Consider the following 17020-nt stretch of genomic DNA (forward strand, 5'->3'; position numbering starts at 1 on the left):
TTGGTGACCATTGGCGTTTGAATTTCGATATATAAATTTGAAGGTAAGTTTTAACTGAAACTGAAATTAATTCCATAAATCAAGATAAGTGTGTTAAAGGTGTTGCTTGTAATGTTATTCTTAAATCAATTTTAGCAAGCGAGTGTGTTAAATTTGAAATCATCTTGGATTTTTTTTTTTTTTAGGAAAAATCATCTTGGATTTAACATTCAGAATTGAAGAAGAATTTTCTCTACTCCTTCAATACAGTGTTGGGGTTTGTTAGATCTGGAAAAAAAAACTTTGTAAATTAAATGAGAAAAGGGGACTGCTAGTGTGTTTTTGGACAATAGGATGTAGGGTATGTTTTGACTGGAAGACAACCTGCAATACTAAGAGCATCCACAATGGTAGTTCCCTAACAAGAACTCCTTAAATGGACCCCACGTGACACATCACTTATTTATAATTTTTTAATAAAAGTACCTATTAAGGACTCAATGACTCCAATGACATACACTAATAAGGACTCCAATGAAAAGTACTTAAATATGTCCCACTATCTTTACATATTAAACAAAAATAATTTATCTATTAGTACTCATTTTTACAAGTGGGACCAAGTAGTACACATTTTATTACTTCTTTATGCAAGTGGGACCAAGTAGTACACATTTTATTACTTTTTTAAACGTGTGATCCGTTAGTTACCCAGGAGAGAGAGGGTCCTTATATAGTTGCCCGTTCCTTAACGGGGACTCAATTTTTCTTCCTCCAATGAAGGGTCCTTAACGGGGAGTGATCCTTGTTAAGTAAGGACCCCCATTAAAGATGCTCTAAGTGGTCTAAATTGAACCAAAACATGTATAACTTTTCGTATGCAACTTGATTTCTCTCATAAGTCATAAGGTAAGATCATGAAACTAACGGCGGCGATTCTAAATTCGAAAGGGATTTGGCATTTTGTGCATGTATGCGGTAAGGACTCACATCAGCAACCACTCCAAATTAACTTCTTTTTACAAATAAAGTAATACTAAATAAAATAAGGTTGTACTAATATATATTTATTTTTCCTTCGAGGAAATATAATATAAGCTAATAATGGATTAAGGGATTCCAATTTGACTCGGATCCAAGACCACAGGTACATTGATAAAGACATTCTCTCAAAATTAAAAAGGTATATAGAACGATACACCTATTTTTTCCCATATAGTACAATACAAGTATAAATTTGGTAGAAATACAATACAAATATTATTAATTTTCTTTTTTAGAGAAAGTATAATTAAACTTGTCTACATAATTATCGACATTTATCAAATATCTAAATTAACATATTTTTTTTTTTAAAGAAAAATTAACATATTTTATGTAGTCCATTTTAATATAGGTTACATTTAGAGAAACCAAACACATTAAAAAACGTGCGAACGTGTTTTTGCAAACGAGAAACCAAACACATGTTAAGTTGTTGGATTTGTCTCGTAGATAGATATTTTTAAAACATCAATTTTTTATATTTTTTGTTCGTAGATATTTTTAAAACATCAATTTTTTATATTTTTTGTTAATATAGAAAAATATAAGATATTAAAGATTAAAAAAAATTGATTTGTTATTAAAGATCAAATTAAAATGTGTGCAACAATCAAGAATATCATTTATTTCAGGATGAAAGGAGTATAATATTGTTTGTCCCTTTCAATTTATTGATTGTGTTTATGAAAAGCATTATGGAATCGCCTTTACCTAAAGTGTGTTTTGTTTAGTTTTCTTTTTAAAAATTCGGGGTGTGAGTGGTGTTCAATTCAATGCGTTTTGTGGGAACTCTGATTCAGTTGTATGTGCTGCTTCTACTACAACTACTTATTTTTACTACAAGAGTATGAACCCTTTCAGACCCCCCAAGGGTTATGCTTAATATTGTGTGGCTACTATACAGTATACACATGTTCTTTATTATTTTATAATGATTTATTTTATAATTTCCATGACTTGCCCTGTATTTTGTCATTTAGTTAAATTTTTGTGGATGAAAATATAGTAGAATAGCACTAGTAGGACTGAACTGACCAATAAAAGCTATGCCAAATTTTTCTGTATGCTTATTTTTTAATTTTTGCTTCTCCAACCAACAATTTAGTTCATTAGGGCACTATATAAATCTCATTTTGATCACTTGTAACAGTTATAGTGATGTTGAATCGATCTACTGAAACATATAAACGGAGCAAATCTTATATGATCGTGAGACTAAATGTACTAGACCGCTTAGGTACACACAAATAAACACATATCTTTAAAATGTAAAATAATTTATTGTTATTATTATTATTATTATTATTATTAGAAAAATATTTATTTTATTTGTGTCTAAGCTATATATATATAGTCTTGGGCTTAATTGCAGTTTTAGCCCCCTAACTTTCTCAAAGTTGCGATTTTGGCCTTCTAAGAAAAAAACTACAAAACCGCCCCCTAAGTTTTGCAACTGTGGCAGTTTTGGCCCCCAATGCCAATTTTGACTCGGTCTACGCTGACGTGACACCCTAAGTGAGGTGCCACGTGTTTTTTTTTTTTTTTTTGCCTTGAGGTGCCAAAACTGCTAAAGTTGCAAAACTTAGGGGCGGTTTTGTAGTTTTTTTTAGGGGGCTAAAATCACAATTTTGAAAAAGTTAGGGGGCTAAAACTACAATTAAACCTATAGTTCTTGTGACTATACAACAACTGTTCCATATAAATATCTAATTATCTAAAGCACTAGTTCAGTAGTCGTGCATTATTTCACCATTAACAATAGTCACCAATGATTTGGGTGAGTCTTTTAGCCTCCATTCTAAAACAAGTGATGAATTTTAGACAACAGAACCAATGACATTTTAGATTCTCGATTCTTAGCATATTTGTCAGAAATGACATTTTCCATCATTTTCCAAGTTGATTGCTCCTTTTGCATCGCGGCCTCATATTGATTACAATTTTTTTTTCTTTCCACAACTAGCCTAGTGGGTTGACATCACCACACAAATAATTTTGAAAAAGGTAAACGCACAAGTCTGTGTGGTTAGAAATTCAAAAGGGACAAAAAACGAAGGATGGTGGGGGATCAATGAACCAATGCAACATAAAATCATTGGAATCATTATAATAACTTAATTAATAATAAATATGCAAAATTGAGGCTCAAGAACCACATACTCCAATTCATGAGCGAAAATGAATTGGAATCAAAACGGATGGGAGCATAAAAAATGGCAAAAAAAAGTTTAATTTTCATGCAATGATAAATGTTTTTAGTTCATACATCAACATTCTATTTATACTTTATGTCTTGCTAAACAATGTCCGTGAACATTGGTTAAAGAATTCATATATAAAAATTTTATCTTGAAAATATAAATTGTTTATTTTTGATCAAGTAATAATTACATCATTTTTTTTATAAAAACTTATCACTACTTGTTTTTTGTTTACTTAACATATGCCCTAATACACTATTTAACATTAGTATATCACAGCAGTCATATGCACTCGACGGTCACAACTGTCTTTGCTTATTTTCATCATGCTCACAAGATGTTTGGCATCGACTCTTTGGCTCCTCATGTACATACTACAAGGATGGTGAGTTGGCAACAAATATATGAGAAAACCATGACACTCGATATTTTTTGAAAAACCATGATACTCAATGTTGATAGAAGTGCTTTGAGAAATTCAGGTAAGGCGAATTATGGTGGACTAATTCGAAATCATGATGGTAGTTTTCAACTTGGATTGTTTGGAAGTGTGGGATTTCAAATTATATCCTACATACCCTACATACCAAGATTCAAGCCCTTTTGACTAGGGCAAAGTTTTGTCGGAAGACAAGTTGTATAAAACATATGTGTTACTCTGACTATCTTCATATGGTATAGTTGGTGACGGTAGACACTCTGAGGTTTCATCATTATGCAAATATATCAAAACACATCCATAACTATCTTAAAAAGGATCGTACTATTTCTAGTCACCGGATGAAGAGAAAGCATCTCAGATCCACCTCGAAAACCAACATTTATAGCACTCAAATGTCTAGACTAGACCATCAAGTGTCATAAATAATATCTTTTTTGCGTGACTGGAGAAGTTAAAATGCCAAGTCCCCTTAGTCTTCTCCTTAAAATAGGTATCAAAACCTTCTCGTCAAATATTTAATGCAAGTACCTCAAAGTACACGTTCATGATCCTTCACGTACATCTCTCTACTCTAAAACCCTTCACTCCCGACTTTTTTGCTCATTTGGACACTAGAGTACTTGCAGGTATACCTAACTAGCCATCAACAATGTTTTTAAAAAATCATTAAGTTGTTTATTTAATTAAAAAATTACTAAATTTTTGACTAGCAAATTTATCAAACTCTTCAATAAGCAGTAGTAAAATAGAAAAGAACAAAACAAAGAAATCAATAAAACTTTTTCTAAGTAAAGAGAAGAACCCCGGAAGATTCTTCAAGAATAAAAAAAGTGCCATCCTAGTCCAAGTTGGCCGCGTGACCAAAACAAGCACCACGCGCCACGAGTTTTAACCATCCAATTACCTCAAGCCACATAAGCATCACAAACATTTCCGTAATCACGTCTAGGTTCAATGAACCTTCAAATTCCTCGCATCACCCTTCTCTTTATATCAAAACCTCTTCTTTTCATTCATTTCATAACACACAAAAAAATCATCACAATTCAAATCTCAATTTACTTCATTCATTCTCCAATGGCTCTCGCCGTTACTTCTTCTTCATCAGTTGCAGCAACAAAATCAAATTCCTTCTTCTCTCGTATCGGATCTTCGTCTGAATCCAAAGGTAGCAATAATTTATCATTAATCTTTCTTAATTTTGAAATTTGAACGAAATTCGTTGATTTTAGGGTTTTTAATAATGTGTTTAATTTCTATTTTTGTGTTTTCAGTTTCGCAAATTGGTTCGTTAAGAATTTTGGAGAGAAATGTTTCATCTGGTGTTTACAATTTACCTCAAAGACGTTCTTTGGTGAAGGCTATTAACGCTGAATCGCAAAGGAATGATTCAATTGTTCCTCTTGCAGCAACTATCGTTGCACCTGGTACGTTTTTTATTATTGAAGAAATTTTTATGGTTAATTTGTTTTTAATTTTGTTAAATGAAGTTAATGAAAGCTTATTATGTGTTACTATTTGATTTGCAGAGATTATTGAGAAGGAAGAGGAGGATTTTGAACAATTAGCGAAGAACCTTGAAAATGCTTCACCTCTTGAAATAATGGACAAGGCTCTTGAGAAATTTGGCAATGATATTGCTATTGCTTTCAGGTTGATTGTTATTCTTAGTGTGCTTTTGAATGATATTGTTGTGTAGTATTTGTTTATGGTTTTGTTGGGTTTGCTTGATCAAGTGAGTGGTTTCAGGTTGATTTGATTATTCTTAGGAGGCTTTTTGATTGATTTTGTTGTATAGAATTGCTTTTGTGACCGAGTGAAATACAAAATCGATCCAGAGATTGTAGATTGACGAATAGAGAATAGTATAATTTGGCTTTATGGTGTAGGATTAGCATTTTTGTAACTGTTTAGGAAAGTTTACAAAACAGGGAATAATTTACGGTGAATGAATAACGTGCAAATGCTCCCGCGATCACTATTATAAGCAAAGATTACATTTTGAGGCTCATTGTATGACTGATTGATGTATTTAATTACATTCAATGAATATTTGCTTATAATAGTAACATGATGGGGTATTTTTGTAGTTCCAGTAAAAAAAAACCTACTTTCATAAAAAATTTGATTCCAACTATTGTTTGTTATAAGCTTTACATAGTAGCGTAACTTATACACATGGGCTTATATTATACGATCAATGCTTCGTGAATTAATACTTAATTAATTATTTACTCTAAAGTTCTCTTTAATTGGTGGGTGTCGTTAATATTTGTTATCAATATAGATTAGTATTCTAATGAGTATTTTTGTTATTGCAGTGGGGCTGAAGATGTTGCTTTAATTGAATACGCACATTTGACGGGTAGGCCATTCAGGGTGTTCAGTCTGGACACTGGGAGACTGAATCCAGAAACATACAGATTGTTTGATGCAGTTGAGAAGCGCTATGGAATCCGCATTGAATACATGTTCCCCGATGCGGTTGAGGTTCAGGGATTAGTAAGAACAAAGGGGCTCTTCTCATTTTATGAGGATGGGCATCAAGAGTGCTGCAGAATAAGGAAGGTGAGACCTTTAAGAAGAGCTCTTAAGGGTTTGAGAGCATGGATAACTGGACAGAGAAAAGATCAGTCGCCTGGTACTAGGTCTGAAGTACCCGTTGTTCAGGTTGATCCTGTTTTTGAGGGATTGGATGGTGGGAATGGTAGCCTTGTTAAGTGGAACCCGGTTGCAAATGTGAAGGGTAATGACATATGGACCTTCCTTAGGACAATGGATGTGCCTGTTAATGCATTGCATTCACAAGGATACGTTTCCATTGGTTGTGAACCATGCACAAGGCCAGTTTTGCCTGGTCAGCATGAAAGAGAGGGAAGATGGTGGTGGGAGGATGCCAAAGCAAAGGAGTGTGGTCTTCACAAAGGTAATTTGAAACAGGATGATGCTGCCCAGAATGGTAATGGAAACGGAGTCGCCCATGCAAATGTCTCTGCAACTGTTGCTGATATTTTCAACACCCAGAATGTGGTCAGCTTGAGCAGGGCTGGAATTGAGAATCTAGCTAAATTGGAGGACCGAAAAGAGCCCTGGATCGTTGTGCTCTATGCACCATGGTGCCGCTTCTGTCAGGTAAAATGATATGCCTGAACTTTCTATATTGCATGAACTTTCTATATTGCATGAACTTTCAATGTTATGTTACCATTCTCCTACTGAAGGTGCATTATTTTATCTGACTTGAAATTTCAATCAATAACATGTTTAATCTAAATTCTTACAGGCTATGGAGGAATCATATGTTGATTTGGCAGAGAATTTAGCAGGGTCAGGAGTGAAGGTTGGAAAATTTAGAGCGGATGGAGATGAAAAAGAATATGCGAAGAGTGAACTGGGGTTGGGAAGCTTCCCCACAATACTCTTCTTCCCTAAACACTCTTCTCGGCCGATTAAGTATCCTTCAGAAAAGAGAGACGTTGATTCATTACTGGCATTTATTAATGCTTTAAGGTGATGATCAATTGAGTAATTTGCTCAAGGTTCCATCACACAATACTGGCAATAAGTTGTTTATTCACTGATTTTGGCACTTCACTCGAATGTGGGAATGACAGTTTTGGCAGCAAAACTATGATTCACAGCTTGTAGAACATCTCTCTGTATAGGTTTAGATGATCTTCTTTACAAGTAATTGTAATAGTCATTTTGAGGTGGGGTTTGATTTACTGTTTTTCTAGATGAGTAGAGGTATGGTTGCATTACGCTGCTTCTTTCAATAATATAAGATCTAGTTTTTGAGCCAAACTTTCATGTACGAATATCAGACAGTAACTTCTACTAATTGCTAGAAAATATTTATCCACAAGCTCGACAATTTGCAATCACCACTAAACTCGTTACGCATCACCAATCACGTATCAAATATCACCTATCACGTATCAAGTCACAAACGATCACCCATCACGAAATTTGAACCTGAAACACAGAACACAAACGTGCGGTGATTACAAATTAATAGAGTTTGTGGACAATATTTTTCAATAGTTTAAAATGATTTATTCACTTAAAACCATAGTTTTAAAACTCGGACCGGACCGGCCGGTCGAACCGGTCAGATCGTGAACCGGAGGGATGGCCGGTTCGGTCTGCTTATCGGATCGGTCGTGCAATTGAACCGGTCAGAACCGGCGTGACTAGGGGTGTTCGCGGTCCGGTTTGGATCAGTTTTGAGGGGAAAAGTCAACCGATCCAAAATAAAAATCATGTGCGGTTTGGTTCGGTTTGGATGATTATTCTAAAAAAATCCGATCCGATCCGATCCAAATATATGCGGTTTAATTTGGATCGGTTTTTGGACATCCAAAGTGCAACTTGTAACTTTTTTATTAATATTAATATTAATAAAATAATAGGTTTGATACAAAATATAACACAAATGTATTAAAAAAGTTAACATTACACAATGAAAATGATTGATTATATTCGAAATAGATGAAGTAGTAATAATATAGATTAAATTAATGCAATATCTAATACTAATAAAATAATAAATAAGTATTAAAATCTACTTTTGCGGTTCGGTTCGGTTTGGTTCGGTTTTGAAAAGGTGATCCGAAATCCGATCCGATCATAGCGGTTTTTCCAAAACGACATCCAAACACATCCAAAAGTGTTCGGTTTTTTGCGGTTTTCGGTTTTTTTGGATCGGTTTGCGGTTTTATTTTGGATCGGTTTGGATTTGAACACCCCTAGGCGTGACTAAGTAAAACTCGGTGGAAACCGGTGACTTGGTCCGGTTTGGTGAACCGGCCGGTTCAATGCACAACGTTGTTTTTCAATCGTTAAACAAAAATAACAGAGAAAGAAGATGGTGAGATCTGGCGACAGTAGGAAGAAAACTATGGAACGATTCTTGAAACTGATCAGTTCACCGATAACAGTACGGAGATGATGGAAATAACTTAGATCTAGTATGTTTTTAAAATTTGAGAACTACCTATTTAGGTGAGATGGAGGTTTTGGTTTAGAGAGAATAGGAGATAAGGGTAGGAAAGGATGCGCTGCAACACCCACCATTCAGAAAAGTAGGGTTATGACTTACACCCTCCAGTCACTAATATAAGCAAAACTCCATTATTTTTTAGGTTCATTCAATTAATGATGTATGTAGTCTATAATAAAGACTACATACACTGAACCTAAAAAATGGATTTTTGCTTATATTAATGACCGGAGGATGTATGCTTCAATTTGTCATTTATTTAATTTCTCTTTTTTGACCAAAAAAAAAGTGTTTTCTTTTTTAGTTCTGAAAGTAATTAATGACCGGAGGATGTATGCTTCAATTTGTCATTTATTTAATTTCTCTTTTTTGACCAAAAAAAAAAGTGTTTTCTTTTTTAGTTCTGAAAGTAAACACGTGTAGGGAAATTGTTCTTGTTGTTTTTTAAGAGAAATTCTTCTTGTCCAACAATTACGTTTTTTTACCATTCAATTTTTTTTATTGTGTGTTGTACAAAAAAATACTTAATCCATATACATATTATATTTGACTCATTTACTTTATTTTATGAGTAAAAAAATGTTAATTTATTTTTTATTATAATTTTTTATTTTATTTAATAGGTATCATGACACTCGAATATTTTTATAGAAGGAATCATCCGATTCAATAATAAAGATAAATCATAGGACAAGTTTTCATAGAGACCGAGTCATATTACTGAGTCATTCGGTTTAACACGGTTCAGTCATGCGGTTCGACCAATGACCCAATGGTTCGACCAATGACCCAGTGACACCTTGACCGAGTCGATGTCCGGTCCGGTTTTTAAAACTATGCTTAAAACCAAAAAATTTAAAACTCCAGCTAACTACAAGAAAATCATAGGTGGAATTTAAATAGGAATTACAAGAAAATCTTAGGTGGAGTTCAAAATAGTTTTTACATTAAATGCTGAATTAATGACCCAAAAAAGGTAATGTTTGCATTCAAAGTTGCGTAATCAATTCATTAAATACTTCTTTTTTTGGCTTAAAATTTCCTCTTTTGTCGTCTTCCTTAACTAGTGTCTTGGGGCACTGGTTAGCATTACCCATAGTTTAAATAGATAAGAAAAATCATTTCATGTTCCAATACTTATCAATGTGAGAATAAATAAGTCCTTGTGAGCATGCTTGTTGACATTAACATTGCAGGAAGCCGAAGTTTGAATATCGTATTTTTCACTTATTCATTTAAGTGGTGAATTTTAAGGCACCGAACTACTTGACCAAATTAATAAATAGATATGTGAGACTAAATTAAAAAGACTTCTCAAATATTATTTAAAAAAAGTGGGAAAGGGGGGCTACGCTCTAACACATTTATCATTGGCAACGAGAGAATTGCAAGCAATCTTCTACATTCAGGTCTAGTCGAAAGATCAAGCTATATGGCAATCTTCCACATTCAAGACTTCATATTTTGCTCAATTAGACTAGAAATCCATGTAAGTGGCACGCCTAAGTAAGTAACGTCAGACTCCTCATTTTGAAGGATACTCCTTGAACCTTCACACCCCAAAGATAAATTCACACCAAATAAAATATAGCAATATGCTGCAAAGCTTCTAATTCTTTTATTTTATTTTTTGAAAGGAGCTTCTAATTCTTTTATTAAAACCTCCTAAAATAAAAACCAGAATAATTTCATACTATTATTCTGGCCCTTTACCCAAGCACATTAATGGATTTGTTTCCCATTATATTTAGAAGATTGCTTTTTTTGACAAAGAAATACTTCCAATTGACACATGAAAATGACCTTAATACCCCTGCGGTAGTTAACAACCGCTGGGAAACACGCCGGTCGTTAACTACCGCTGAGTGCCAGCGGTTGTTAACTACCGCTGTGTTTGTGATATATTCACGCCAGTGGCCATATTCTAGACAGTCCCCCCATCATCACTATCACCATTTTTTCTCACAAAATTTCACTCTCTCTCTCTAAAAACTCTACCAAATCATCCAAAATTTCTTCCACTAAATCACAAGTAAGTTATAACTTATGCTATTGTCATACATTTTAGTTAGTATATGTGTTTATATGTTTATAATTTTAGTTGTTGTTTAATTATTAAATTTTGAATATTTGTTTTTAATATAGTTATGGTTGTAGATCTGAAATGCTATTAACATATATTATGAATATTTGTTATAATGAACTTATATTGCTTAAATGTATAATTTTTTTTCGAATTTTAATTTTTTTTTCGAATTTCATAAATTTTTTAGGGTTTGAATATTTGTTGTTAATATAGTTATGTTGTAGATCTGAAATGCTATTGACATATATTATGAATACCTGTTATAATGAAGTTATATTGATTGAATTTATAATTTATTTTCGAATTTTATAAAATTTTTAGGGTTTGTTTAGGATTTTTAGAGTTTATGTCAAATTTTCACTGCAAGTGTTTGAATGAGTTTTTCATTGATTATTTTTAATTTCTATGTGTGTAGATTTGAAACAATGGCCGGGTGGATCGACGTTCATGCAACATTCAACGGCGGAGAACCTCAGAGGTTGAAGGTTCGGTGCCTTGATGTAACGTTAAGAGATCTCAAGGATCAACTGAATGAATTCAACCAAGGAGTCAACCCAAGAGACACAAGGAGGGTGCAAAATGTTCGGTATAAACGTCCAAAGCTCGACGAGGGGAGCGTATCATTCACTTGGGTGGAGTTAAAGAACGACGAAAACGTGACGAGTATGTTTTGGGAGCACACCAAGTTCCAGTGGATCGATATGCGGGTGACGTTGCTGAGATCAACTGAAGATATCATCAACAGCTTGATTCCGCCAGAAGATCGTCATTAGTTAGGGTAAGGTGCATTTCAACTACAACATTTGTCTTACCTATGAAATGGGGTGATTCAAACTTGCCAAACGGCAAGGACTCAAGCATTTCGCTAGGCATTAATGTTTTTCCTTTGAAAAGATTAAATTTTTGTTAGGCTTGCTTAGATGATGGTATTAAGTGTCAAGGAATGGACCTCATTTCGTTGGCACTTGAATACCATCATCTAAATCAAGCATGACAAAAATTTATTCTTTTCAAAGGAAAGCATGAATGACCAGCAAAATGCTTGAGTCCTGTTGTTTGGCAAGTTTGAATTTACCCCATTTCAGAGGTAGACAATTGTTGTAGTTGGAATGCACATTCCAACTACAACAATTGTCTTCCTTTGGATGGGGTCATTCAAACTAGTTAAATGGCAGGACACCGGCATTCGTCCGAGAGTGTTTTTGTTCCATTCTAAGTGTTAATTTCTTGTTGGCTTCGTTTAAATGATGGTATCGAAGTGTCAAGGTCTGGACCTCATTCCGTTGGCACTTAGATACTATCATTTTAAACCAAGACCAACAAGAATTTAACATTTGGAATGGAACAAAAGCACTTCTGGACGAATGCTGGAGTCCTGCTGTTTAGCTAGTTTGAATTGACCCCATTCAAAGGTAAGATAATTGTTGTAGTTGGAAGGCACATTTCCGAATGTAATGTAATGATAGTTGACGTACATGTCTTTTACGTAATGTAATTATATGTAAATAAAATTGTCTAAGAATTAATGTTGTGTACTTATTGAATTTATTTATTCAATACGCCATTTTTATTTGCATTAATGTTGTGTACTTATTATAATTTACTTATTCGATACGCAATATTTATTCGAATTCACGTTACATTTTATTCGAATTTTAATTATTTGAATTCACGTTAGATTTTATTCGAATTTTATTCGGATTTTATATAAATAAATGAAAATAAAAACTAAAATAAAGGAACACAAGTAAGAGTAAAGAAGTAAAGTGGAAATGAGAGTAAGGAGGAGAGAATGTGAGGAAATGTGAGAATGTGAGGGTTTTTATAGGGGAAAAATGTAGGAAAATATGTGTTGAATGAATGAAGGAAAAGAGGTTGAATGGTGAAAAGGACGGTGCATCCTAGAACGCACGTAGCGGCTGTTAACTGCCGCTGGAAGACACCAGCGGTTGTTAACTACCGGCGCATTAGCCAGCGGCTGTTAACTGCCGCTGGGGGTAACACGGTCATTTCCATATGTCAATTGGAAGTATTCTATGTCAGAAAAGCAACTTTCTTATATTTATACCATACACCTTCTATTTTTGATGGTTTCTTTTCACACCCAGCTTGTTTCTCGCATCCCCTACGAGATTTCAAACTATATAATTCAAAACGCGCAATACATTTTAAAAACTCTCTAAACCCACCCTTAATATTTTCAGATTATATAATTTATAGTTGAATTGGATGGTGAAAAAAGAAATAGTCTTTATTTTTTGCCTTTAGCTAGCCAACTCCAACTCGAACCGAAAATATTACTATCTTTGACTATCTTGTTGGTATCCCAAATTTCCACCTTTAAAAATGGGGAAATTTTAACCTATACCCCAACACATGTACTTTCAAAGATATTATTATCCTTTCACCTTTGATAACATTGTATTTTGACGAAACATGAAGCTGTCAAACCACTATAACCCACATATGGCTGCAAAACAATAGAATGTAATGGTGCACAACACTTCCTCTTTAGATCTTCCTCCCAAGCCAACAACTTCTGCCGCCATTTCCAAGCCTCACCACCTTCCTCCCAATCTAGAGAGAACATATATGAAACAATCACTAATTTGTTATTAGCAAGATAAAAAAGGCGACTAAATCTAAATTTTAAAGGCCCTTCATTCAACCTAGGATCCCGACAAAATAAAGTGTTCGTGCAATTTCCCACCATACGCCGTGTATTATCGGTAAACAAGCTTCCAACCCCCTCCAATGCTAATCAATATTTTTTTACCAAACTTAGGGAAAAAGGAGAGTCTATGGAAGAAAACATTAATTTCTTTCAATAATAAAAAAAAAACTTATTTTATTAATATTTCATGAACGAGGATAGCATGTGATGCTTATTTGCTAAACACAACCCTAAGTTCTACCCTCATTAATTCTGTTCGTGTGCTGGGCTTGAGAAAACGAGAAAGGATAGAAAGAAAAAATAAAAAAAAAACTTATTTTATTAATATTTCATGAACGAGGATAGCATGTGATGCTTATTTGCTAAACACAACCCTAAGTTCTACCCTCATTAATTCTGTTGGTGTGCTGGGCTTGAGAAAACGAGAAAGCATAGAAAGAAAAAAATAAAAGAAAAACTTATTTTATTAATATTTCATGAACGAGGATAGCATGTGATGCTTATTTGCTAAACACAACCCTAAGTTCTACCCTCATTAATTCTGTTTGTGTGCTGGGCTTGAGAAAACGAGAAAGCATAGAAAGAAAAAATAAAAAAAACTTATTTTATTAATATTTCATGAACGAGGATAGCATGTGATGCTTATTTGCTAAACACAACCCTAAGTTCTACCCTCATTAATTCTGTTTGTGTGCTGGGCTTGAGAAAACGAGAAAGCATAGAAAGAAAAGAAAGAAAAAATATAAAATTGCGGTGCTAAACACAACCCTAAGTTCTACCCTCATTAATTCTGTTTGTGTGCTGGGCTTGAGAAAACGAGAAAGCATAGAAAGAAAAGAAAGAAAAAATATAAAATTGCGGTGAGCGTGGATCGAACACGCGACCTTCAGATCTTCAGTCTGACGCTCTCCCAACTGAGCTATCCCCGCATATTGTCTTGTTTTACTATTTTACCTACTTGTTCATAAATTACTCCAAAAAAACGATATATACCATGCTGGTACCTTCTTGGGGAAAAATATTAAGCAAGTGACTTTTTGATGAATATATGTAAATTTATTTTATTGATGTGTCATGTTATATAGATAAATTCAAATTGAATATTTTTTTTTTACTGTCAAACAAAATAAAAGATTTTTTCTTTTTTTTTTGAGCAAAAAGATTTTTTCTTTATCTTTTCTAGTGATTGTAAATTTCTTTATTACTATTGCTGCAGATATAACATTGCCATGAAGTGTCCAATTTTGTTAAGTAATCAAAATTCTTCTCAAGCTTAATTTACGAGTAAACCATCAAATTGGTCATTGTCTTTGTACCAAATTTTAAATTGGTCTCAAACTCTATTAATAACTCAAAATGGTCCATGTCTTTGTCAAACGTTTCTTAGATTGATCACTGACTCTATTAGTTGTTTTGTATTTGAGTGTTAATGACTCAATGTCTTTTGAATATTATTTAGTGGTTAATGACATAATGTCTTTTGGATCTTATTTAGTACGTCAATGACTTAAAATACAAAACAACAAATAGAGTCGGGGACCAATCTGAGAAACGTTTGACAAAGATAATGACCATTTTGAATTATTAATAGAGTTAGGGATCAATTTGAGAATTTGGTACAAAGACAGGGACCTTAGTGAACCATTTTTTCAAATACATGACAAGTACTATAAAATGTCTCATATGACCTTTTCTTGCGCAAACAACATTTTATTTGTATAGGACAATTTCAAAATATTTGCTATTTTTTTTTAAAGTATATTAATGATGAGTCGGATAGCCCGAGAGTTAATTTTAACATGTAATATCATTTTGGTATCTGAATGTGTAATAAATAGTCACAATAGTCTCTCAATGTATATCAAGATTTCAAAATGATTCTTGATTGTGCACTTGTTAATCAAAATAGTCTTTGGCAAAAAGGGACTGAAATTACAATAAGTAAGTACTTAAAATGACTGATATGACAATAAGTAAGTATATTGAAGGATCAATATGACAATAGTAACAAATTATTTTAGGGTTAAATATGTTTTTGGTCCCTATAAATATGTCAACTTTTCATTTTAGTCCCTCTAAATTTTTTCTTCAATTTTTAGTCCTCCAAAAGTTTTTCATCTTCACTATTGGTCCCTCTTTTAATGTAAACTCATATGTAGAATTTTTTTCTTCAATTTTTAGTCCTCCAAAAGTTTTTCATCTTCACTATTGGTCCCTCTTTTAATGTAAACTCATATGTAGAATTCATATTTTTGAATAAAAATTTGCATAAAAATTTATAATATTATATGAATCTCTTCAAAAAAAGATTAGAATTTTTTAACAAAACATGAATTAAATATGAGTTTTATATTTTTGGTGGTTAAAAATTCATATTTAATTGATGTTTTGTTAAAAATTCAATTTTTTTTTGGAGAGATTTTTTCAATATTCTACACATTTCTGCACAATTTCATTAAAAAAAAAATACAAAATTTGACTTAAAAATAGGGACCAAAAGTAGTGATTGAAAATTTGATAGGGACTAAAAGCTGAAGGAAAATTTTAGAGGGACTAAAACTAAAAGTTGATATATTTATAGGAACCAAAAACATATTTAACCCATTATTTTAATATCAGTGACTATTTTGACCAATGAAGTGCACAATCAAGGACTATTTTAAAATTTTGATACATTAAGGGACTATTTATGGCTACTTGTTACAAATCCAAAGATCAAAATGACTATTACCCCTAATTTTAACCTATAATGACTTGAAATTATGGATGAAAATTGGTCAGACTAAGCAATACTTAGTTTATAAAAAAAGCTTGAGCCTGATCTATTATTTGTCAAAATTATTATTTGATGTTTGATATGACTTGACTTTTTTAAAATCTAACCCGACCTATTACCTTTTTAAAAACCTATATTTTATGTTAAAACTTTTAAAAAAGAACATTTAAATTTTTTTCTAAAACGGCTAATAGGCCAAACAAATATCATAAATTTTGTGTTAAACTTTATTTGATTACTTTTAGAATATATAGGTTTTTTTTTTTTTTTTTAAGCTCGCGTGAGACTATTTTACTTTTACTAAATGAGATATATAGGTAGAACCAAACTTGTTAGAGCAGACCATGGTGTGAGTCGACTATTCACTACCCACCTAAAATGAATAAAGTTTGATCACAATTTGTGTTCTATGATATCAAGTAAATCACTTTGGATATAATGCATTAGCATTTTTCATACAAGACATACAATACAATATATTATTATGAGTAATGATATTTGACCAACAATTTAGTAACAACTTTTAAAATAACTTTTTTTTTTTTATTGATTTGAAACAATAGATCATAGAGAAAAAAAGAGAAAGAAAGTAAGAATATAATACAAGTATGATAGAGAGAATTATCCAAAAATTATCACAAAATAATTGTACAAATCTCATTTTTCATATATTATTCGGTTAATCCGGCCTCCTTCTTCACGCCATCTGCTAATCTTCCTAGGGAATACTCCCTAATCTGAAACCGACTAGGTAGGCGCGTGTAGGCGCGTGTGTATAAAGTCTAACGCATTTGTTTGGTTTCAGTTGAAAGCAGT

At 32.8% G+C, this 17020-nt stretch overlaps 1 protein-coding gene and 1 non-coding gene across 2 annotated transcripts; one reads left to right on the top strand and one right to left on the bottom strand.

The window, feature by feature from the left end:
• The first annotated feature begins 4686 nt into the window (after positions 1 to 4686).
• Positions 4687 to 7470, top strand: LOC146944606 (5'-adenylylsulfate reductase 3, chloroplastic-like). Its single transcript, XM_085742973.1, has 5 exons — positions 4687 to 4834; positions 4941 to 5093; positions 5196 to 5319; positions 5988 to 6798; positions 6950 to 7470. Exons 1-5 carry the CDS (start codon positions 4744 to 4746, stop codon positions 7178 to 7180), a joined length of 1410 nt encoding a protein of 469 aa, XP_085599099.1. The 5' UTR covers positions 4687 to 4743; the 3' UTR covers positions 7181 to 7470.
• A 6814-nt stretch (positions 7471 to 14284) lies between these two features.
• On the bottom strand, positions 14285 to 14357 carry TRNAF-GAA (transfer RNA phenylalanine (anticodon GAA)). The gene has a single exon. It is a non-coding gene; the product is annotated as a tRNA-Phe (tRNA).
• Between the last annotated feature and the right edge of the window lie 2663 nt (positions 14358 to 17020).

The sequence above is a fragment of the Medicago sativa genome, chromosome 2 (genome assembly GCF_051527215.1).
Source record: "Medicago sativa cultivar Bolivia chromosome 2, Bolivia_mono, whole genome shotgun sequence".
In the NCBI taxonomy this organism is placed as follows: Eukaryota; Viridiplantae; Streptophyta; class Magnoliopsida; order Fabales; family Fabaceae; genus Medicago; species Medicago sativa.

Coding starts and splice junctions, on each gene's coding strand:
- LOC146944606 (XM_085742973.1), top strand. CDS start 4,744: ATGGCTCTCGCCGTTACTTCTTCTTCATCAGTTGCAGCAACAAAATCA. Junction 5,094..5,195: donor AGCAACTATCGTTGCACCTG/GTACGTTTTTTA, acceptor TTTGATTTGCAG/AGATTATTGAGAAGGAAGAG. Junction 5,320..5,987: donor GATATTGCTATTGCTTTCAG/GTTGATTGTTAT, acceptor TTGTTATTGCAG/TGGGGCTGAAGATGTTGCTT.